Source organism: Eptesicus fuscus, chromosome 3, assembly GCF_027574615.1.
Source record: "Eptesicus fuscus isolate TK198812 chromosome 3, DD_ASM_mEF_20220401, whole genome shotgun sequence".
NCBI lineage: Eukaryota > Metazoa > Chordata > Mammalia > Chiroptera > Vespertilionidae > Eptesicus > Eptesicus fuscus.
The window spans coordinates 16,721,112-16,746,323 of NC_072475.1; the positions used below are offsets into that span (position 1 = coordinate 16,721,112).

Sequence of the window (25,212 nt, forward strand, 5' to 3'; positions counted from 1 at the left end):
CCAGACTCCACCCATGCATGAATTCGTGCACTGGGCCTCTAGTAGTTACTAAAGCTCTAACACCTACAGATATATTTCTACAAAAAAAAAAAAAAAAAAAAAAAAAATCCTTTTTGCTATTAAAGTTACTGATCTAAGACCTTAGCTGAAAACAGCAGCTTCCAGTCTGCAAAAAACAGGAATCCAGGCAGAAGAATTTTCACACCAAGGACTGAGTTACATCTGGTGCATTTTAAAAATGCAAGTGCCCAGACCCTACCTCATACCTACCAAATGTCAATTTCCTGGGCAGTATTTAGTCAAATGTTATTATTTCTTCAAGTTCAATAATCGAACGTACACTTCCAGTTAAGATCTCCTGGTTTAGAATATTTTGTTAAAAATCATATTACCAATAGTTCTGTCACTTGATGTAATTAGGTCTTTTTTCTTCCTTTTTTAAATTTTTTTTATTTTTTATTTTTTTAAAATATATTTTATTGATTTTTTACAGAGAGGAAGGGAGAGGGATAGAGAGTTAGAAACATCGATGAGAGAGAAACATCGATCAGCTGCCTCTTGCACACCCCCCCACTGGGGATGTGCCCACAACCAAGGTACATGCCCTTGACCGGAATCAAACCTGGGACCCTTGAGTCCGCAGGCTGATGCTCTATCCACTGAGCCAAACCGGTTTCGGCTTTTCTTCCTTTTTTGGGGGGCGGGAATATGCCATACCTGTACTTGATTTGGAGAGGGCGAACGGTTTTGAGATAAACTAATTTGTAGTGGTTCTTAAAATAGGATCCAGAACTGGAGAGGGATTGGGGCACAGCCTAATGGAGGTTGATTGAATCTGTACACTTGCCAGGGAAAGTAAGAGCTTTCAAATGTGTTGAAGGGAAGAGCTTTAGCTTTTATCCAGTTCTCACAGGGGCAAATGTTTTGGATGGTTAAGAGAAGTAATGCTTCAGACATAATAAATTTAGTACACGACACGTCAATCAACTCTGGTGTCATTGAATTACCTGATATCATGATGAACTTCTTTTTCATATTTTTCCTCTCTGCGCTTTTTATGGCAGCAAAAGATGATCACGCAGATGAGCATGAGAGCAAGCAGAGTTCCTATAATAGCTCCGGCAATTGTTCCAGCTCTGTTTGATGCTAGAATAAGATGTTCATAGGAAATAATGATAAACAACAACACCACTCTATCTAGTCATATTGAAGGTAAGGATACACAATGACAGATTGATCTCATTGTATACAATAACTATAAGAAACAAATTAGCTTTTTGGTCCAAGGGGAAAATTTACTAAAAGAACTTTCTTTTGAACTGTATAATCTATTTTATTTTACGTATTAATTTTATACATATCCTATATAATAAAAGGGTAATATGCAAATTGACCCTAAAGGCGGAACAACCGGTTGCTATGACACTCACTGATCACCAGGGGGCAGATGCTCAACACAGGAGCTGCCCCCTGGTGGTCAGTGCGCTTCCACAGGGGGAGCGCTGCTCAGCCAGAAGCCGGCTCATGGCTGGCCAGCTCAGTGGCGGTAGTGGGAGCCTCTCCTGCCTCCACAGCAGCGCTAAGGATGTCTGACTAATGGTCAGACTAAGCCAGCAGGTGGACATCCCCCAAGGGATCTCAGACTGTGAGAGGGTGCAGGCTGGGCTGAGGGACCCCGCTGAGTGCGTGAATTTTCGTGCACCAGGCCTCTAGTATGTATATATATTTATTGATTTCAGAGAAGAAGGGAGAGGGAGAGAGAGAAACACCAATGATGAAAGAGAATCATTGATCGACTGCCTCTGGCACACCCCACACTGGGGATCAAGCCCATAACCCAGGCACGTGCCCTGACCAGGAATCGAACTGTGACCTCCTGGTTCATAGGTCAATGCTCAACCACTGAACCACGCCAGCTGGGCTGTATAATATATATTAAGCATGAATGTGATCAAACCAGATTAAAAGATTTTAATGTTCCCAGCTTTCTGAGTTGGCATATTAAGAATGTTCCAAATAGCTTATCCTTACAATGGCTAAATATGGTGTAAGAGGTGTAAGAGTTGACTCGACAACTCTCATGTTCTTCATGTTGCTACAATAATGAAGGTTTTTCTAATAAAATGTAGCTTTTTCTTTCGGTGACTCAGGAAAGCTACTAACCAAGCCAGAGTGCCCTGCTCAGTTTGCATCCACTTACCCTCAGTACACCCTTGCTGACTGAATTGGGGGGGGGGGGGGGGGGGGGCGCTTCTGTATAAAGACAAGGGGAGCAAACGTTATCACCCTGAGGGAAGGTACTTACGAGGAACAACATCCAGGCGCAGCTGGCACTGGTCAGAGCCCACCCTGTTGCTGACTGTGCACTTGTACGTCCCAGAGTACTCAGTGGTGGCATTTTTTACATTGATCACAGAGGAAGTCATTTCTATGGAGAGAGAGACGGGGCAGAGGGAAACCCATTTTTACAGGATTGCTGAGATTTCAGTAAAGGCAAACTCTGCGAGGCTTGACAGTCCAGGCAAAAGCGAGAGAGGCTGAAGCTGGGTGCGGAACCAACGCTAGGCAGATAAGACACGTGCCGGTCTCCAGAAGGCAAACCACTGCGCCTCCGGTTCATTTGAGCAGTAAGATTTGCAAAACCCATTCCATCCACCCCGCCCCCCAGATGGAAGAAACAGACAAAAGAAAGTCAGAAGGGGCCATACCGTTTACTTCTTTTTTTTTTTTTTTAAATATATTTTATTGATTTTTTACAGAGAGGAAGGGAGAGGGATAGAGAGCTAGAAACATCGATGAGAGAGAAACATCGACCAGCTGCCTCCTGCACACCCCCCACCGGGGATGTGCCCACAACCAATGTACATGCCCTTGACCGGAATCGAACCTGGGACCTTTCAGTCCCCAGGCCAATGCTCTATCCACTGAGCCAAACCGGTTTCGGCCCGTTTACTTCTTACTTGGAAAAAAGAAACAGAGGCTCAGAGAAATCCTACTTGGAAGGTGGAGACCAGTTTGAATAACAGGTCAGTTATAACAAAGTGAGCAACTGGATTTAACCAGTTTGTAACTTTCCAGTTAGTGCCACAGAGGTGCTTTTGATTTGTTTTGTAATAGACACATCATGGGTAAACAGCAGTATCTTCAACACTAATGTAGGCTCATGAAACCTTCAAGATCCAACTCCTTATAACTTATTCATTTAAGATCATGAATGTTTTCTGATAGTATTATCATCAATTAAAAAACATACCAAAGAAAACAATTATAATATCTCAAACAGTTAAACTGTTATAGAAATATATCTATTTATACTACATGACAGTAAGCTGTCTTCCTAAAACACTGAATAAGTCCCATGGAATCCTGATTGTTCTGTACAGAAAAGGGAGGGTGTCTGGGGATATAGCGCGAGTGCACGCGCACACACACACACACACACACACACACACACACACACGAGTTAAGTCCACATCTATGGCACACGGTACAAACTGTCTAATCCGCGGTACCTGTTATCAGTGCCGTGGGCAGTTTCTGTGAGTTGGACATTTTCTGCCATTCATATTGTAACGGAAGTGAACCTTCCTTTGGTTCACATTTCAGTTTAAAGTCATTCCCAATTTCTTCTGATCCATCCACATAACATCTTGTACCCGAAGGCTTAACTGAGAAGAGAAAATAAATTATAACTTTATACAGAAACACAGACTTTCTGTTTACAATGATTCTTAAGCACAGAGCATGCTGCACAACCACTGACGACGATCACAAGGTTCTGGTTCAGAGCGGACGAGACTGAGTAACTGCAATCTGTTATGCAACACGAAACCGGCAAGGCCGGGGCTCGGGGAGCAGCCGCTGCCCAGGGAGGCCCGGCAGCATCTCAGGCCGGGCTCTGTGTCCCTTACTCCACGGGGCACCCCGTGGGCTGCACCTCTTCAGACTCAAGGAAGCGCCCTCCTCCATTCCTAAGCTCCTCCTCTACCCCACGCCGGGCGCGGGAGTACGTGTCACGTCACATCCTTCTGGTGCCATTACGTGCCCCTCGGGGGATTATAATAAAAAATGCTGGCAACAGGGTCAATTCACTTGGTACATTACATTACCCCCAAAGCACCCAGGGAGCACTGTTCTGGATAAAAAGGTAAATCTGAGGCTGTATTCCAGGTCTCCCTGGGTAACCGTTAAGAGAAGCTGCTAACCCCATTTCCTGAAATTCACCCCAACACCGAATTAACACCTTGGTGTTTCACATTCTCTTGGTGAACTTTACTAAAGCATGATACACACACAATAAAAGTAACACATTTTAATAGTGTGAGTTGATCATGTTCAACAAATGTGTGTGCACACGAACACACACATACCCTCCCCCACACCCACCCCCACACACACACACACATGCACACACCCTGTTGGGCGCCACCCCAATCCGCTCCCAAGCCAGTTCCCTTGTGCTGGGTGCAGTCCTCTCACTCTCAACCCTGGCCCCACGGGTCGGACTTCATCAGTACAGGTTAGTTCTGCTGCTTCTAGGGTCATGTAAATGGAGTAATACAGTACGTGCTTCAGTCTAACTTCTTTATTCATTGTAAGGCTTCCGACATTGACCCATGTTTTAAAAATCCATTCTTTTTCACTGCTGAGTTGTATTCCACTGACTACAACAAACGGAGTGATCCATTCCTCTAGCGGTGAACGTGGATTCCAGCTTTTGGGCTCCTGTGAAAGCCTAACTCCCTAAGCTCACCAGGAGCAGGGTGTCATCTGTCAAAATCAGACTGACTGGCCAGTGAGGAAGGCACTGGGAGGAGCTGTGGGAGGCCACTGGACGAGAGAGGAGGGCTTCTGAAGGATTCCAGGGGAGTCTCCAAGAAGAGACATCGGTTCTGAATCCAATGCCTTTTCTTTTTTTTTAAATATATTTTACTGATTTTTTACAGAGAGGAAGACAGAGGAATAGAGAGTTAGAAACATCAGATGAGAAGAGAAACATCGATCAGCTGCCTCCTGCACACCCCCTACTGGGGATGTGCCCGCAACCAAGGTACATGCCCTTGACCGGAATCGAACCTGGGACCCTTCAGTCCGCAGGCCGACGCTCTATCCACTGAGCCAAACCGGTTAGGGCTCCACTGCCTTTTCTGAGGCAGGTTAGGAGAACCAGGAATTAAACTGGTGACAAGGGCCCTTTAGCAACTGTGTGCCCTGCTCAGTAAGGATGGGTACAGGGGCTGGGGGCGACACTGGGGAGGCAGTGGTAGCCTCTAGTCACTGCAGCTCCACGGCCTTGGGAGGAACAACGACCCCTCTAGGCTCTGCAGCTGGCTGTCGGGACCTGTCCTCCCAGCCTGATAGATGATGGCAGGTCTGCTTTTTTCTTTCTTTTTTCTTAGTCTGAGCCGGCTTTCACTCTCCCACTGCTATGAATAAACATGAACGGGTTTTACAGTGGTACACAACGATGAACAGCACTGCTTGCACACTCCTGTAAATGCTGGTATGCTTTCCTTCTCTCAGTCATTGCTGGATCATCTACGGTATGCATATCTTTAACTCTAACTGAAACCGTTTCTCAAATTTGGCCAACAAGATCTATCCCTTCTTGATAATTTGATGGTATTTCTCTCCTTCATCTGTTACTACTTGTACTGTTTCCTAAGGATCAACAGATGCATTTGATGGCATTGCTGATTTCCTAAGCAAATCTGTCTCCTTTTCAGATTGATCAGTTGCCCTGGAGACTGCATGAATTGGACACTGAAAGAGGTTTTGCAAATTATTTCATCCCGTGAGTCTTAAACAAGATGAGCTTTGTTCCTCATTTCTTCAAACTACCAATAAATCCTTTATTACATAAACTCGCAGTGGGACATGAAAGCAATGCTTTGTACACCAGATATCTACTGGTAATACAGCATACTAACCCCAACCTTCATCTGTCTTACTAACGATGGCCCTTTCCCGTGTACCAAACATACCCAATAATGAACAGTTATTTAAAGTGACTGCTCAGGACATCCCAGGTCCCAGTGGGTTTGAGATCTCAACATCCTCCATCCACAAGAGAACAAGATTTTACCAACAATGGTTTTTTTGAGTGTCGCCTAGGAGTGGCCCACCTACTTTCTGTCCCCAGTCATGACACCACAGGGAAGATTAACTCTTCACCCATGGCAGCTGGCTGGATCGAAAGGAAGAGAACCACACAGGGACACAGATGAAGTTTTATCCCCTAATGTTTCTTTGGTCTGGGATTCCAGGATACCTGGCCATTTTCTTCAGAGTATTTGCAACCACGATCATTGGCAGAGCTAGTTCTTCTCAGGTAAGGGTACATGATCATCATCAATTTGTAGGTGGCCAGTGTCCCACCAACTTAGTATTGCTGTGCTCCATATGTTTTGCATCATTATCCCTCCATGCTAGTGGCCTACCTCAGTCTATGGGAAACACACACTAAATCCCCGTAAGGAATAGGATATACAGGGGGTGGCAAAAGGGTTACAGCTGTGAGTATGTGGAACAGAGTTTATTCTTATATAACTTATTAATTATCGCATTTTCCATATGAACAACTGTAAACCTACTTTTGCCTCACCCTGTATACTTTCATCACTATGTCATCCATCCAAAAATGCTCATTTTGCTTGGTTCAAAACACCAATTTCAGGCAAAATCCACGCAAAGTTGCTAAAAATCATTGGCCAAAATTTGAGAAGAAACGAGATATTTGTATACTCTAAAAGTGGCTCCCCAAGATTTTTTTTTTTTCAATTACAGAAGGAAAAATTGTAAGCTTTCAGTGGAGAAACTCATCAGATAAAACTTAAACCTAGTGATCATGACTGTCAATGAGACATGACATCACATGCCCTTACACGACTGAAGGGAACTCAGAGGAGACATACACACATGTGAATCTTAGGCTTGATCCTAGCACAAAGGGACTTTAGTAGAAAACTGTGAGGTTCAACTTAGGTCTGTAGATTAGTTAATGGTATTGTCCCAACATTAATTTCTTGGTTTTGATAACGGTACTATGATTTTGTGAAATGTTAATATCAGGAGAAATTAGATGATGGGTACACTCTTAGGAACTCCTTAGTATATTTGAAATTTTCCATAAAACTAAAAGTTATTTCAGAGTAAAAAATGAAAAGAAAGAGTCCTGCCCTCTACTAATGGCTTCCACATCCCAGTGCTGACTGAGCCACCACATGCCCAGGAAACTGTTCACGGTGAATGCTCTGCTCTTCACAGCCCAGCCTGTTGGTTCCAAAGGTCTCAGGGACAGGCCCTTTTGGGGAAAGGCTGTGGGGAAAGGCTGTGGTGTGGCCACAGTACTGGTTCATGCTGTGGGTTCTCCATCCATTCCCCTTTCAGCTTCACGACTGAGCTGCATCCACACGCACAGCTGGTGCATCTGCCGGAGCAGGGCGGGCCCTCAACACAGCACGGCGCCCCTCACCCCCAGGCAACCGACAGTCATCCCGGCTCAGGTCCACGCAGCCAGCGCCTGGAGCTCCCCGAGGCAGCTCTGGTTACTCAGCAAACAGCACAGGGCACCTCCAGGTTTCCCACAAACGTGTCAATGTTTACACAGGGCCTCTCACAGGGAACCAAGCAAGAGCCCCACTGGGTTGCCACCTGGTCTGGTCCCTCGAGAGAGCACGTCCCTTTGTCCTTCCTCCACAGATTGTCTCAGCAGGACTTCAGGAAAAACTAACAGACGAGCATCTGTCCAACTTTTACTTTCAAAGAAAATCCTAGTGGTTTCTCCCACAGCGTGACTCATCTGACAACAGGGAAGGGAGCCCCGCAAGGAGCTGTCCTCTGACTCTGAGACACACTCACGGGATCAGAGCACTCGCTTCCTGCTTCCCCCTCTCACCCTGCATTGAACCCGGGCTCCCTCCCTAGCTTGCTTTCAGGGTCTAACTTGGCCCGGGTGACGCCTCACAGAGCCAAGGAGAGAGGTTACTGAGTCAGTGCCTCCCGCTGATCCATTCCGAGGAATTCAATGTCCAGGTTATGACTTTTAATGAAAAAAGTGTCATTCCTCCTTCCCCACAGCCATGGCTGCTGTCCTCGGTGTGCTTGACCATACTGTTGTCCAACCCAGGACCTGGTCCTACAGAATCAACCTCAACCTCTCTCTCTCTCTCTCTCTCTCTCTCTCTCTCTCTCTCTCTCACACACACACACACACACACACACACACACACACACCGGGAATACATGCCGATCACATCCCTCCCAGTGTACCTGCCCCATCAAACAGGGACTTCACAACAAAAAATTCCAACAGTCTGATTAACTGGTATACTCTGCTTGGGACACCAGGAACCAGTTAAAATTCCATATATATATCTTAACTCAATGTTTTCTGGAGAGTAGGGCTAAAAGAAGATATACAGTCAGGGTTATAATCCCAGGTACGCCTGGGTCTGAGACACGAGTTCAGATTTCCTCAACTTTTACCTGCGTTCACATTTATAAAAAAGAAAGGTGACTCCATGTTTGCTGAATGTAGACACAGAAAGCTAGAATTTCCAACGCTACGAGGGTCCTTTTCCAGGTTCCTCATTCAGGTTCACTTGCTTTCGTACCATAGGAAACATCTCGAATGGGTGCCATTTAGAACCAAGTGCCTTTACCACCCCCCTGTGTGCCCACTCAATGACGCTGCCAGCAGACAGCCCCTACGTGGCCAGCGAGTGCACGGAAACCTGCCTGAAAAGAGTGATGTTCAAAATGAGTCTGGAACCAAAACACTTACCCCCTTACTAGTTCTGTAAAACAGAGGGGATTTTGTTTCTCATGGGAAGGGTTAAAAGTGCTGATGCATGATCACATAATCTAGAGAAGGATGGTAAACTTGGCAGTCTTGAGCAGCTTGCAAAAAGTTTACACTTACCTCCTTCTTAACTATCGAAGAGAGAGCGACAAGACATCCAAGTGACCATGTGGCTAATCCCTTCCTTTTGAGGATGAAAAAACTGAGAGGCTCAAGGAGTTACATGGCTCTGATGTCTAATGGTCTAATCCCAACTCAATATTCCTTCTACCACACTCCATCTCCTCCATTCTAAATACTCCAATTCATCATCATAGAAACTTCATTTATTTGCTGGGTAATGTAGTTTGAGAAAGCTTACAGTACCCATAACAATTTTGAACTGAATGAGATCAAATAGAGGTTTAATGACAATTGCAACTCGTAATGTTTCACCAAGGTAGGCTAGAGCCCAGGAAATAAAGATGTTCTTTAGTTCTCAGGACAAATCTGAGGACAACACCAAAACCAAAACAAACCTGGATCCCCTAACTCCTGGCTCAGGGCTCTTTTCCTATATCACAGAACATCTTTACTTACTTTCAAACCCTTTTATGAATTTCACCAGGAAACTAGTCACTTATTTTTTCTATCTAAAAAAGAAGGCTACTTTTATGTTATTTGAGGGTAGAATTACTTCAAATGTTTCAAATTATTACTCTAAAAAACTAAGCTTTGTCTCACATAAATGCTACTCTCCTACCGTGACAACTCACCCTGTTAACAAGTAACATTTTTAAAAATATATATTTTATTGATTTTTTTACAGAGAGGAAGGGAGAAGGATACAGAGTTAGAAACATCGATCAGCAGCCTCCTGCACACCCCCTACTGGGGATGTGCCCGCAACCAAGGTACATGCCCCTGACCGGAATCGAACCTGGGCCCCTTCAGTCCACAGGCCCATGCTCTATCCACTAAGCCAAACCGGTTAGGGCAACAAGTAACATTAATAAAAAGAACTTACCAAGAACTTTCAGCTGAATCTTCTTATTTCCAACGCCAGGGGCTTTTTTTACTTTGCACTGATAGGTGCCAATATCTGACAGCTGTAAATTGGTCACATTGATTGACGCATCCCCTGCTTTGAGGTCACTACTTGTGAAATGTACTCGTCCTTTTAGATCTGGATAGTAGTCATCGTAAATTTTGTCTCCAGAATATAAAATAATCTAAAAGAAAACCAAAATAAGATAGGAACACAACAACAAGGCAAAAGCTGTGTCATTAAAGGGGCTCTAGATACACCAGGCCACTGCAGGACCCCAAAAGACAGTAAGAACACATATACGAGGAAACCACAGCGATCCAAAGCACAGATTAAGAAAATGGAGAGCGATCAATATGATCCTGAGTGTGGTCATACTCTCTCATTTTAATGTGGAAAGGAAGACCGAGCATGATTAACACAGCCCTGTATTAGGGTTATGAGTTAGTGAAACTGGACAAGAACACAGAATTGTGAATTTCTGTAACTATTTCTCAGCTGCCTCCGAGGCTGCAGTAGGTATGCCAATCAAGTGTATAAAATCAAGCACCATCACCATTCCCAAAAAAGGGCTTATGATCATTTACCTGTGAAATCTAACAAAAAAACAAAAAAGACATTTCTGTCTTAATACTAAGTTGGAGCATTAATCTATACTAATAAAGGGGTAATATGCTAATTAGGATATCTTCCAGACAAAGCCACAGCGGCTGTGAGGGCCTAGGGCCAGTGGCACAGGCGGGCAGCGCACACCCAGGAGAGGCGGGCCAGCACCGCGGGCCAGTCCAGCACCTCGACCCCTTTTGCAGAGGCCCGGGGCTCAGGCACCCGCAGTGGCCGGCAGTGGCAGCAGCATTGGGGTGATGGGGGTGGCGCCTTCCCCTGATTGGCCTGGTTGCCACCCCCACGGGGAGTGGGCCTAAGCCTTCAGTAGGACATCCCTGAGGGCTCCCAGACTGTGAGAGGGGGCAGGCCAGGCTGAGGGAACCCCCCCACCCCAGTTTTGTGCACCGGGCCTCTAGTATTTAATAATTGAGGGTTCTAGACTCTAATAGATTAAAGTCATAAAATAAACCTCTTAAGATGTGTGCCCAGGGTAACAGGATCTTTCAATCTTCTGTCAGAAGAGCAAAGACCCTTTCCTAATTCCACTGAGTTTTCTGAGTTTAACGGAAATACCTGAAGGCTAAGTTATTTTCCCACCGGGTTTCAGTGGAAGAGAATTATAATAGTCACCTCTAAGTATAACTAAAATTAATTCAACACACTTTATAATTTTTCACATGTGCCAAGAAATCCTTCATTCGGGTCATCTGAGACCCAAGGGCCAAAAAGCAGTGGTGCCAAACTCAAATAATAACCAGAAACATGACTATGGTCTATATTCTGCAAATAATTTTTTATCTCAGATGTTAATTATGTGAAAAGAGTACAATCAAAAGAAATGTCCTCTGTAGGACTGTCTTGAGGGCAGAGACGTGGGTTCCTTTCTGTATTATCACCTTCCTACCATGTTGACCCCCATCCTAACTCACTAAAGATCTCTTATTTATATATTCAGTGTCTGCTTCGAGGAAGCACTCAATCACAGTAGACAGCTGAAGGTGCACAGCCGACTTACTCTGTAAACACGGCCATTACTTTATTTGCTCCATCTTCTCGCCACACCCACGTGTCAACAGCATTACTAACTCCTCCAACGAGGCTGCCCTATGTTCCTTTGGATTTAACCATGGACTCCCCAGAAAGTGCAATCTACAGTACTTTCAATCCCACATTTTGCTACTCACACACTTTAGTAGTCTTTTGAAGCGGGACTGACAAATAAGATGTGTCCCCAGTGGTAGCGACTTTGTAAACTATCGTAGTCTTCCCACGGGGACAAGGTTATGCACGGCAGTTAAGAAATGGGGAACTAACTGACATTTACCAGGCAATGTTGGTTTCTCTTCACAACCCTGCCGGATGGTGGTCTTACCCACATTTATCCTTTAGCTGCAGGAAAGCTGTGACCCTCCCAGATCAGCTTTTACAAAGTCACACAGCTAAGATGCACACCAGATCCCTTTGGGCTGGCACAGTATTTTATTAACATTTCCATATGACGGCTAGGCTTGCAACACTATGCATACAGTATTTCAGAAAACTCTCATTACAATCTTGAGAGGTAGGTATCTTCGTTCCCATGTTACACTTGAGGAAACAGAGGCTTCTGGGACATGGAGGCAGTACAGGATGGTGCAAAGGGGGACAAGTCAGAGACCTGGCTTCAAACCCCAGCGGCAATGTTGCCAGCTATGTGACCCTGGGGGTGTTCATTCCAATCTCCGGGCCTCCGTTTTCTCCTCCTCATGTGTACAACAACAATTCTCATTTTAGAGGGTTGTTTTTAAGGCTTAAATACATATAATTAAAGTGTATGAAATACCACAGAGCACAGAGTAAGTACACAGTCCACGGCATACTGTCTACTGCCTAAAGAGATCACACCAGGAGTAGGATGGAAATTTCTCCAGCCCAATTTCTGCCTGCTAATATGAATAGATGAAAAGGGCACAGCTAACATATAATGTAGCTAAATTCTACGTAAGCACCCTCTTCTGCACCAATCTCCCCCTAACCCTTCCAGCTCTCTTTGGGCCTGACGGTACTGCGTTACACTCCGAGGCTAGTTTTTGTAACCCACAGGTGGATGCTTAAACCCTGGTTTCCTGCTATCTCACAAGTCCTGCAGGAAGCAAGGCTGTGCCTCCCACCCCTCCCAGGAACAGACACACACCGGGCTTCTTGGTCTCTAGAAGCACCTTGTTATGGCTTCACTTACACGTCTGAAGCCAAAAGCACTGAAGTCAGACCCGCACTCCCCATCCATTCATCCTAACCACGAGGGCGTGAAAGGGAGATGGGCACTGTGCTGCCAGGGCCGTGAGGGTACGCAGGACCTCAGGCAGAAAGAAGCCTGTGTTCAGCGGTGCTGGCCCTCCATGGAAAGGGGGTGGGGGTGGGGTGAGAAGGGCAAGGCAAGGAGGGAGGACACAGGGCATCTGGGCTGAGCAGACAGAATGAGTCCATTTCAATTTACTTTGCTCAGGGAGACAGAAGGAATTTCCAGTGGCAGAACCAGGGCAGAGGTGTGTCCTTGGAGGGAGTGGCCTTAGTCATTGTCAACTTGGGAAAGTACCTTAATTATTTCCTTCACAAATACATCACGGGCAAACTGCCTGGATTTGCTAGAAATAGTAATTACCTTACTGCCCTGATTCAGCCATTAATTGGCTGAATAACCTACCCCTTCCTTTTACATGGATCGTAAGTAAAAATGAAATTTCTCTTCTAAATATGTACATAGTTGACCCTCAAACAATGCAGGGTTTAGGAATACCAGCACCCACCCCACTCTGAGTAGAAAATTTGCATATAACTTTTTAAATATTTTTTTTTAATCCTCACTTGAGGATATGTTTTTATTTATTTCAGAGAGAGAGGAAGGGGGAGAGAGAAACATCTATCGGTTGCCTCCCTTTACGCGTCCCAACCGGGAACTGAACCTGCAACCTTTTGGTGTACGGGACAACGCTCCAAACAAATGAGCCACCCAGCCAGGGCTGCACATACAACTTTTGACTGCCCCAAAAGTTAACCGCTAACAGTCTCCCATTGACTGAAAGCCTTCCCAAGAACATAATTAGTCAATCAGGACATATTTTATATGTTATATGCATTCAATACTCTATTTTTACCAAAAAAAAGTAAACTAGAGAAAAGAAAATGTTATTAAGAAATTCATAAAGAAAATACATTTAGAGCATTTATTAGAATAACCCATGTATAATGGAACTGCACGGTTCAAACTTGTGTTGTTCAAGGGTTAAATGTATTACCATATTCCTCCAAATATGTGGACTTATTTCCCTCTCCCTGGTCTAATATAACTTATTAACATTGACTTTATTTTTTACTACGTGTCAGATGAAGCTAATATGCAATATTCTAAATTAAGTGAAACATTTTGGTACCATTAAAAGGCAAAGCTTGATACACATATATATTTATTTAGAGATGAGATTGTAACAATATTTTGATATCTAATTTTTTAAGTTTAATGTTAAATATTTTATAAGTTGCTGTTTTGCTAGGAAGATTTAGCTTTGCTTTTAAAGAAATTCATTATATGGGATATTTACCTTGGAGAAATATGGAGAACAGCCCTGGCCAGTTTGGCTCAGTGGTTGGAGCACTGGCTCACAGACTAAAGGGTCTCAGGTTCGATTCCCAATCAAGGGCACATGCCTCAGTTGTGGGCTCAATCCCTGGCCTGGGTCAGGGCACCTGTGGGAGGTATTAATCGATGTCTCTCTCACATGAATGTTTCTCTCTCTCGATCCCTGGCCTGGGTCAGGGCACCTGTGGGAGGTTTTAATCGATGTATCTCTCACATGAATGTTTCTTTCTCTTTCTCTCTCTCTCTCTCTCTCTCTTCCCCCCACCGCCACACACACACTCTCTAAAAACCAATGGAATGCCGAAACTGGTGTGGCTCAGTGGATAGAGCGTCGGCCTGCGGACTCAAGGGTCCCAGGTTCGATTCCAGTCAAGGGCATGTACCTTGGTTGCGGGCACATCCCCAGTAGGGGGTGTGCAAGAGGCAGCTGATAGATGTTTCTCTCTCATCAATGTTTCTAACTCTCTATCCCTCTCTCTTCCTCTCTGTAAAAAAATCAATAAAATATATTAAATAAAAAAAAAAACAATGGAAAAATATCCTCCGGTGAGGATTTAAAAATAAAGAAATATGGAGAACAGATTCTGTAATAATATGTAACTGTGTTATACCCTGCTACACTTGATGACCCTTATACTGGTATCAGAACTCTTGTGTTAAAGTTAGAAACTCAATCCTATCAACTTTTCACAAAGTCTAACTTGCTTGCCGACCCTTAACACACACTATGCACATTTCTGTCGCGCTATCATGCCTGCTCCACTACTTCCCGACTCATCCACACTTTACACCAGACTTTCAGAGGTTCCCGTGCCCCCTAACCTATGTGGTCAGCGCAGTGATGGGCACCGAAGACAAGTTCCACAGACAGCTGCTGAGCGAGCGAGCGAGCACTCGGCAAACTTACCACTTGATCCACCTTCTGATTATCGGCCGGGGACAGCAGCCACTCGATGTCCAGCGGTCCCTGGTCTTCCGGACCTTGCGTAAATTTGCAGGGCAAATAGGCAGTTTCCCCTTTGGCCTTTTCAATCATGTGGTCAGGACTGGTGATACTCAAACTTCTGGTGACATCTGGAGAAGGAAACACACACGCGGACTAAGCACCTGAACCCTCGGCCCACCCAGCCGTTCAGAAGGGACACAGGATGCGGTGGGAACAAGATGCGATTTGGGACCAGAGGGAGAGAGTTCAAACTCAGCGGTGCCCGGTTTTCAGTTGGTGCCTTTGTAAAATGAGAATGACAATATAAGGTCTTATTCAATATAATTTCCTTTAAGAGCTCGGTGAACTTCCCAACTGTACAGAGGGTGTTCACATCCAAGCAGATGTTTAAAACTGAATTTAGCTGCCATCTCTGCAAGGCCAGCTGTGCCATGTCAATTCAAGGCCACATTAGCCATGCTCGCCTTGGTGCCACCAACACAATGGGCATTCCTTACCGCTGGGACGCATGCTGATGAATTCTGACACCTTTTTTTCTTTTTTAATTCTAAGTTTTGTTTTTGTTTTGTTTTTTTTTTTTTTATTTTGATTCCATAACTTTTATTGAATGCTTGAAAATATTTCTAAGCTAAGTGGGTAGATCCCAAGAGTTCTCATCACAAGGAAAAAAACATATTTTTTTCTTTTGCTTTCTTTTTGTGTGTATCTCTATGAGCCGATGGATCTTGACTAAATTTACTGTAGTAATTATTTCACACTACATGTAAGTCAAATCATGCTGTACATCTTAAACTTATGCCGTGCTGTATGTCAATTATATCTCAACAAAACTGGAAAAGAAGCCACCAAAATAAGATGCCCTGAGCCCCAAACAAATGTCCAAGAGATTCTGCTGATTGAGTTTGTCAAAAAGAGATGGCTTCACCCCACTGACACATTGTAAGTACAAAAAAAGTATACTTCTTCTTGAGTTGGGGTTGTGAACACAATACAATATACAGCTGATGTATTACAGAATTGCATCCCTGAAATCTATAATTTTATTAGCCAATGTCACCCCAATAAATTCAATAAAGATAAAGTATCCTTCTTGCTGCTAATGGTTTACAACAATCTTTTACATGCATAAAAGGTAGAAATAACCTCTGAGCAAAATGGCACCACTTCCTAATCTATATAAGAGTAAAAATACCAAGTTCAATCAATTCACATTTTTTTTTTAAAAAAAAGCAATTTTGTTCATATCAATTTCACACAAAAATAGGTCTGTTCACTACTCATGTCTTATGAAAGATCAGAGTTTGAACAACCTAACAATTTGGTATAAATGCAGATTTAGTCTGTAAATGAACTATCACACAAAACTTAATTTTTTATTATTTACACTGTAAAAGATTGCATAGCACTAGTTTGTCAATCTATGTTTCCCTTATGATGACATTTCCTCACAAATAAATTTAAACATCGAATGTATGCAGAGCCAAAGTTTCAACTGAACAGCAGATTTCAGCAGCTCTCCCATTTAGGCCTCTCCATCACCCATACTAACTTCCGTGGCTGGATTATGACCCGGAAGAGGCCCGAGGCACTAAAATCATGCATGGTCCATGGGTCCTGGCTTCCTCCCCTTCTCTTCCCTTGCTCCCGCCATAAAAACAAACACATGAGAGAAAAATTAGAGTAAATCCAAATCCTAATTTTCCATAATGAGAACAAACCAAAAATGAGGAATTGGTCCTTTCCATTAGCTATCACTTGTAATAAGATGCTAACAAAGTTGAAGCCAAAAGATTGAGAATGAAAGAAAAGCCAGATTACAGTCAAGACCATTTATATTCAGGAACCATCCTAAGCGTTTTATCACATTTAAGTGCACTCCTTAAATAGCAGATTAAAACTGGACACAGACTCTCTGCTCCCTTAAATCAGAGGCCGGCCTAATACTGGCCAGTAGGAAACGGCATGAGTGCGGCTACTCTGAGGTGAGGCCTCAAAAGGCCTTGCTGCTCCCCCTCTCGCCCTCTCAAACCCCTGCCACCTGCCACCGAATGAACAAATCACACAGAAGAGAACTGAGGTGTCTGACCAATAGCTGCAGCTGCCCACCATGCAGGCCCCCTAGAATACTGGGCCGCAGTCCAGACCAGCTGTCGGCAGCCGCCGTGAGCCCAGAGCTTCCTTCCCCTCCGAGCCTAGCCTAAACTGGCAACCCATAGGATGAGGAACAGACATATTTTTGTTTTTTAAGTCTCTAGAGTTTGGGCAAAGATTGATGATGATACACCATCCAAATCCACTAATTCAGCCCAAATAGACTACTTGATATTGCCTCCAAGAAGTCCATACTACTCCAATCTGCATTTCATATCTAACATTTCTATTTAAAACTATGTGATTTGATATTTATGTGTGATCTCAAGGGTCTCTCCTGAATTAAGATGCAATCCCCAAATACACACTTTCTATCATCTATATATATAAAAGCCTAAGTGACCATTATGACCGAACAACCGGAACGACCAGTCGCTATGATGCGCACTGACCACCAAGGGGTAGACGCTCAATGCAGGAGCTGCCCCCTGGTGGTCAGTGCGCTCCCACATCCCACAGGGGGAGTGCCGCTAAGTCAGAAGCTGGGCTCATGGCTCACAGCTCGTGAGCTGGTGAGCGCTGCTGCAGTGGCGGGAGCCTCTCCGGGATGAGTGCGAGCAGTGTGGCGCTGGCTCAGGCTCCTCCCTGGCCACACTGCTACATCCCCCAAGGGGTCCTGGATTGTGAGAGGGTGCAGGCCAGGCTAAGGCCGCCCTCCCCCCACGCTCCCACCCCCGTGCACTGGGTCTCTAGTTTCTAATAAACCCTGTTCCATTCCTACCTCATTCACCAAGGTAGCACTCTACCTCTTAGCCTAGAATGATTTTTTCTCTGTTTCTCTACAAGTGCTCACAGTACTTTACTTTCTGCTATCTGTATCACCCTTTTGGCCTTAGCATATGATATCCTGGAGATTTTTCACTGATGAACTCTATTGTGAAGTTGACTAAAGTAGGCTCCATGGTTTTGTCACATCTTCTAGATGAGCTTATGTTCTGCCCATACTTCCTAGTGCTTTTAACTGATTCTTTATAATACTGACTTACCATTAAATCATTAGTTCCATTAGGGTTGGGAGAAATTATGGACACCTCTATGTCCCGTTGTAGTTCCTTGTTCATTAGTAGAAAAGAATTGGTGACTAGGTTATAAAGTTGATCAACTTTAGAAACGGTGAAAGAGCATTAATCTGCCAGTTGAAGATGAATCCTGCTACTTGAAGATCTCCTTTCTATAGCCACTACAATTTGTTGCCTGTATTTATCTTGGTAGTAATACTTTAAGAACTGAGTAAGATAAAAACAATCTGAGTACAGCCCAGAATGAAACTTCCACTCCAAAACGAATCAAGACACAGCGCCAAAATATAGAGGTAAGACTATGAGAATGAAAATTTGCTAAAAACAACAACAACCAATAAAACTTCCTGATTACTCTATGCTTTTAGGGTTTTTATCTTATTAAAATAAAATTAAAAAGTTAAATGACATCAGCCACACAAATTTTTCTAAATTCAAATTAGAATAAAATACAACTTAGTTTTTGTAATAGTAACTTTTATTCTTGTTTGATACATAAAAGTCACTTTTATCTTTCCAGAGTACCTTAGAAAACAGTTAACGAGAGGAAGGAAGCACTGGGAGAAGCGTGAAGTCCCCATCTCCGGAGACGTGTGTTTGTGGATGCTTTCCCATCTGAAATGCCCACTTTCTCCCACTGAGAGCACCTCCAGCCACTTATCAGAGGACCGCCACCTTTCACTTCCTCTCCAAGGCTCTCCCCATCCCCACAGGCAGGCAGAGGAAACCACTTCCTCCTATTACACAACACGCTCTCAGAGGTAGCTGTTTACGTGCCCTGCCCTTACTAGTAAGCAAACAGGTTCACTCACTGAACAGATTTTCTTTGGAGGGTATGTCCCCAAGCCTTATTTAGTAAGCCCTTTGGACCTGTGGTTACACAAAACTGTAAAACTGAGAGTGGAGGGCGGAGCTCAGAGCAGAGGGAAGGAGAAGGAGTGATGATGGTAGAGAGGACCACCAGACCTTGTGGGGAAAGCAGGAAGGCCATGGGAAGACCCGTATCCAGGGAAGCAAAGGGGTGGAGCAATGAAGTCCCGACAGGAGACAGCGCTCAGAGGGAGCTGAGCAAGCCTGTCCCGTGCCGATGGGAGCAGTCCATTGCTTATTACTTTACTACCCATATTACAGTAAATGTTAGCAAATCTGGTTAAAAAAACACACAAACGAACACAATCAGCCCTAGCTAGTTTGGCTCAGTGGATAGAGCAGTGGTCCTCGAACTGAAGGGTCTCGGGTTCGATTCTGGTCAAGGGCACTTTCTCTCATAACGATGTCTCTGTCTTTGCCCCTCTCTACCACTCTATCTAAAAATCAATGGAAAAAATATCCTCAGGTAAGCATTAACTAAAAATAAATAAAAAGCGAGTATGATTTCAGCTTTATATGCAACTTTATGTACAATTATATACAATTATGAGGGAAATACAACAGTAAGAAAAATGTTTAATTGTGACTATTCTAAAATCACAACTATGGATGAAAAGCTGCCTATCTCTGAGCTATCTCTAGAACAACATCAAGCAGAAAACTATTACCATTGATAAGTGGTTTCTCAGAATTTCTGGAGTCATTCCAAAGATAGTAACAAAAAAAGAAAAATCAGAAATGAAAATAAAAATGTAAGTTTAATTCCTAAAGTCCTGTATATTTCTTTAGTTTCTTGGGAAGGGATATATTATGATGACCTTAATATCCGCTGTGATAAAGAATTTATTTGACATTGAGATTTTTTTGAGAAATGTCAAAGAATGTCATAATGGTTTACTGTTTTAAACAGACAGGACACATTCATCCCATTAGATTGTTGAGTTCAGATCACAAAAGTTAGAAACCTTACATGGGAACACTAGTTAAGCCCTAGCTGGGTTGCTCAGTCGGTTGGAGCATCATCCCATACACCAAAGGTTGTGGGTTCGATTCCCAGTCAGGGTGTTACAGGCAGTCAGACATGAGCAGAGCCAAGATGATGGGCCAGTGACAGAAACTCACCAGATGCCTAGGTGCAAGGGGCAAAACTGAAAGACAAGACCCTCGCCCCCAGGGTAACCTATCCTTCCCTATCATATTACTGGTCATGTGGTTTGTAACCTCTGGTTTTTCATATCCACATTCATGCAGTTTAGTCCCCCTGACCTTTTCCTCTCGAAAGATAAGAGATAGGCCTCAGTTGTATTTCAGCTCCAGGCTCAGAAAAGCAGCAAAATCAGACAAGTGATGCCTTGGCTGCCTCCAGACCAGCTGCACTGACTGATGACCCTTGCCTGGTGCTGACCAGCTGACTAATCATCAGAGACCATGACCCTCAAAGGACACACCTGAAAAGCTGATGGATAATCTATTGGGATCCTCCTCTGGGGCCTCCCCTAATATTTCCACCCTTAAAAGCCCTTAGGCCAGAGGACCCTGTGCTCTCCCTCCCAGGAGCACCCACTTGCTTTTCCCTTCCCCTCATCTGCCTCCCTGGGGCATTACCTGTACCTTCCTCTCTCTTTCCCCTGCCCCTCCCTGGGGCATTACCTGTACCTTCCCCTCTCCTTCCCCTTCCCCTCCCAGGGGCATTAATTACCTTTACCTTCCTTATTCCTAACCTCCAAGGACACCTGTTTCCTGAGCCCATTTCTCCTACCACTCACTTCTTTGATCTCTGTGATTTTCTAAATAAAACTAGAGGCCCGGTGCACGAAATTCGTGCATGGGGTGGGGGTGTCCCACAGCCCAGCCTGCACCCTGTCCAATCTGGGATCCTTCTCACAATCAGGATTGCTTGCCTGCCTTCCTGGGTGTCCCTAACCGCTTCTGCCTGCCAGCCTGATTACCCCCTAACCACTCCCCTGCCAGCCTGATTGATGCCTAACTGCTCCCCTGCAGGCCTGGTCACCCTTAACTGCCCTCCCCTGCAGGCCTGGTCCCCCCCACACTGCTCTCCCCTGCTGGCCTGATCGCCCACAACTGCCCTCCCAACTGCCCTCCCCTGCTGGCCATCTTGTGTCCACACGGGGGCAGCCATCTTGTATGTTGGAGTGATGGTCAATTTGCATATTACTCTTTTATTAGACAGGATGTCTCTTATAGTTTGGGTCTTGGCTCTGAATTCTTTCTTAGCCAGAACTCAAGTACCGAGGCTGCGGGAACCCAGGTCTGGTCTGACCTCCCTGGTCTAACACCGTGTGCCGTACCAGTCTAGCACCTGGTGCCGCTCTGGCCTCCGCCAGCACAGCCACCATGTGACCTGGATCACTTCCCTTCCCTCTTTACCAGACGTTAATTCCAACCTGTGCTAGTTTCCCCCTTCCTTCTCGCCAGGAAGCAGCCTTGGAATTAGCGATATTTAAAAAGTCATCTAAATAGTGTTTCTAGAAAGCAAAAAGAAAAACGCTTTACGTAAGTTAGTTCTAGTTCCCTACTCCAGCTAGGCTTTTAACATTGCTGGGGGATTAAAGAAGACACTTAAGGAAGCTAGAAATTACGCGCTTTGCTACCCAGTAGGAGTTTTGGTTGTTTAACTCTCATGTGTGCTACTCAGCACAGTATGTTAATATGTATATAGAACTAAGAATAGTCAGATGTGTTGAAAACGAGAAATGACATTGTGGATGAAAGGGGCCACATGCTGACCTGACAAGCTCAGGGGAGGCCTGCATGGTGGTCTTGCCAACACAGAGACCTAAAGTAACCACAAAGGATGGTCTGAAATTAAACTTTAACTAAACGCAGTTACAGTGGGTGGTGACATCCTAGGCCGGTATCTTCACTGACAAGGTCAACCTTTACCTTAACTGAGCCTATCTGTCTTTTTGCATCTATGATAACATATCCTTTGAAATGTCTGGGTAACTTGTAACTTCCCTTTTTCTGGACCCCTTGGGGCACAACCTAATATGCTGGGCGCCAGGACAGATACCACAAATTCCTTCATTATCATGTTAATTGTTCCTGTACCCACCTAAGTATGTCCATCATTTTACTTTTTATCCAATCCCATGGGGGTCCCGCCCACCCCCCCCCCCCGCTTTGCTTTATCCCACCTCCTTAATCTATCACTAGTGGATTTCATGTAACTCACCTATGTCCTTTTTCTTTGATTGCAATGTATAAATACAGATGTAACCTGCCATTCTCCGGAGCATAATCTCAATTCGTTGAGGTTCTGCTTCCTGGCATATGCCGACAGTTTGGCTCAAATAAACTCACAAAAATTCTTTACAGGCTTCAATGGCTTTTTATGTTAACATTACTAAGTATACTTATTTGCTTTTCTATGCAGTTTTTTAAAAAAATATAAATACCTAGCTCTCCATCCACAAGGAGAAATGGAAAAGCAGGCACCCAGGAAATATCTAAACAGAAATGGAAATCATCATCTTGACAATAAATAGTAACCAAGAGTGACTGAGGCCAGGCACTTTTCAAAATACTTCAGCCTGGCTCCCAAACCGCACTCACTGGGTAAGCAGCAGTCCACCAGTGAACACCCCGGACACAGAGGATTCCTTTTTAAAGTCACTATAAACACAGGGTGTTATCAGACCCATTGCAATTACCCTGGTAGGTGAGGGCCTGGGTTTATACTATTCTTCTCCTTTACACATTTCTAAAGAGAGAGCATTTTAGGTAGTACATAGCTCAGGAGTTTGGGTGAACCTTTTTTTAAATAGAGAAATAAATACTAGACTAGGAATCCATTGTCAAAGCTTGATCATTTTGGACATGTTGCTTCTCTGGGGCTCAGACATAAATTAAGGGTGTTGAACTCAATTATCAGTTGCAGGTCTAAATACGTCGTGATTTTAGACCATCCATCAATCAACCAACAAGAAGCCTTCCCCTGACATCCACCACCCCCTCCCCCAACCACAACTCAAAAAGGCCGGGGCAGCAGTTCCGAGTTCACCGCACCAGTGCTGACATTTCTGAACCAGTAGCATACTGAATTAGGGAAGCAGTCCTGCCCATTAATAGTGTGGGCTCTAAAGTCAGATCTGGCCCAGCTGGTGTGGCTCAGTGGTCCAGCATCGACCCATGACCAAAGGTCCCTGGTTCCATTTCCGGTCAGGGTACATGCCCAGCTGCAGGCTCGATCCCCGGTGGGGGTGTGCAGGAGGCAGCCGATCAATGTATCTCTCTCATGGATGTTTCTATCTCTCTATCCCTCTCCATTTCTCTCTCTCTAGAAATCAATAAAAACATATTTAAAAAAAAAAAGTCAGATCTGGGTTCAAATTCCAACTGAGATTTCTAACTGCTTGACTGCATGCAAGTTTCTAGTCTTTTTTAAGTCTTAATGTTTTCTTTAGAATGGGAATTAATGCCTGGCCAGTGTGGCTCAATGGTTGAGCATCGACCTATGAACCAGGAGGTCATGGTTTGATTCCCAGTCAGTGCACATGCCGTGTTGTGGGCTTGATCCCCAGTAGGGGATTTGCAGGAGGCAGCCGATCAATGATTCTCTCTTATCACTGATGTTTCTGTCTCTCTCTCCCTCTCCCTGAAATCAATAAAAATATATTTTTAAAAAATAAAATGGGAATTAATAGTAATAATGCCTACTTCATTGTAGGGGTTAAATAAAATAATGCATGTAAAGCATTAGAACAGTTTCAGCATGACCTGGTATGATCTTTTCAATAAACAGTGTCTAGTATGACAGTTCACTGACATCTTATAACCCTGTCACTTCTACTAGGAAATAAACTCCTGTAGTATTGGGAAGGTAACTTACAATTATTTATCCCTCACACTTAGTCCATAGAGGAAGAACTCTGAATCTGTTAGGGAATAAATGACACTGAAATGTATCGACTAGGTTTGGCAATCAGAACATCATTGGTGACCTAGGCCTGAGCTGCTTTACTGAAGCCTTTGTGAGGTGTTGCAAAGGGATATATCTAACTACAGAGGCTGAGGTTTATGAGTGAAAACAGAAGTGGTCGGCGGAACTTTCAAGGCTCTCAAGGACGGGCGAATACAGTGAAGTGTGATGATCAAAGGAAGTTTGTTTTGAAATGAGAAATGTAGAGCATGATTATAAGTCAAAAGGAGAGAGCAATAAAATGACAGCAGAACACTATAGTAGAACAGAGACTTAAGGATCAAGATCCCAGAAAAGGAAGATACTTAGAAAATGGGAGGTTAGACACCTTTAAATTAGAATGGAGGGGTCCTGGCCGGGTAGCTCATTTGGTTAGAGCAGTGGTCAGCAAACTCATTAGTCAACAGAGCCAAATATCAACAGTACAACGATTGAAATTTCTTTTGAGAGCCAAATTTTGTAAACTTAAACTTCTTCTAACACCACTTCTTCAAAATAGACGTGCCCAGGCCATGGTATTTTGTGGAAGAGCCACACTCAGGGGCCAAAGAGCCGCATGTGGCTCGCGAGCCGCAGTTTGCCAACCCCTGGGTTAGAGTGTCATCCTAGTACACCAAGGTTGTGGGTTTGAGCTCTGGTGAGGGCACATACTAGAAGCAACCAAGGAATGCATAAGTGGAACAAGAAAACCAGATGTTTCTCTCTCTCTTCTCCTCCCTCCCTCCCTTCCTCTCTCAAAAATCAACAAATTAAATTAGATAATAAAATAAATAAATAATTAGAATAGAGGGACGGACATAAAATATTAATATTGAGGATGTGGAGCAACTGGAACTGTCATAGCCTACTGGTGGAAGTGTCATCTGGAATGATTAACTTTGGGAAACTGGCAGTATCAACCACAGCTAAATGTATAACCTACGGGACCCCAGAAACTCAACTCATAGGTAGAGAAATATGTGCACATGTGCACTAAAACCCATGCCTGAGAATGTCATAGCAGCATTTTCACAATAGCAAAACACTGAGGGGGAAAATGTCAATCAACAGTAGAATGTGTAAATCAATTGTGGTATGATCAAACAATAGAACCCCACATAGCAATGAAAATGAATAAACCAGAGGTACACAATGTGAATAATCTTGCAAGCATGATAGTGAATGTCACACAAAAAATACACTGTACGATTCCACTTCTATAAGGCATCTGCACTAATCTATGCTGTTGAGGA

The 25,212-nt window shown here is 44.1% G+C and overlaps 1 protein-coding gene across 2 annotated transcripts in view; it reads right to left on the bottom strand.

Moving 5' to 3' along the window:
• The window catches only part of CXADR (CXADR Ig-like cell adhesion molecule), a 57,010-nt gene that overhangs the window by 17,041 nt on the left and 14,757 nt on the right, over positions 1 to 25,212 (bottom strand). For both annotated transcript variants that reach the window (XM_028151689.2, XM_008145601.3), the window contains exons 2-6: positions 14,960 to 15,126; positions 9,810 to 10,014; positions 3,513 to 3,668; positions 2,306 to 2,428; positions 1,008 to 1,146 (exon numbers count right to left, since the gene is read on the bottom strand). In XM_028151689.2, coding sequence (XP_028007490.1) covers positions 1,008 to 1,146; positions 2,306 to 2,428; positions 3,513 to 3,668; positions 9,810 to 10,014; positions 14,960 to 15,126 — 790 coding nt within the window. The remainder of the gene's footprint in view (positions 1 to 1,007; positions 1,147 to 2,305; positions 2,429 to 3,512; positions 3,669 to 9,809; positions 10,015 to 14,959; positions 15,127 to 25,212) is intronic.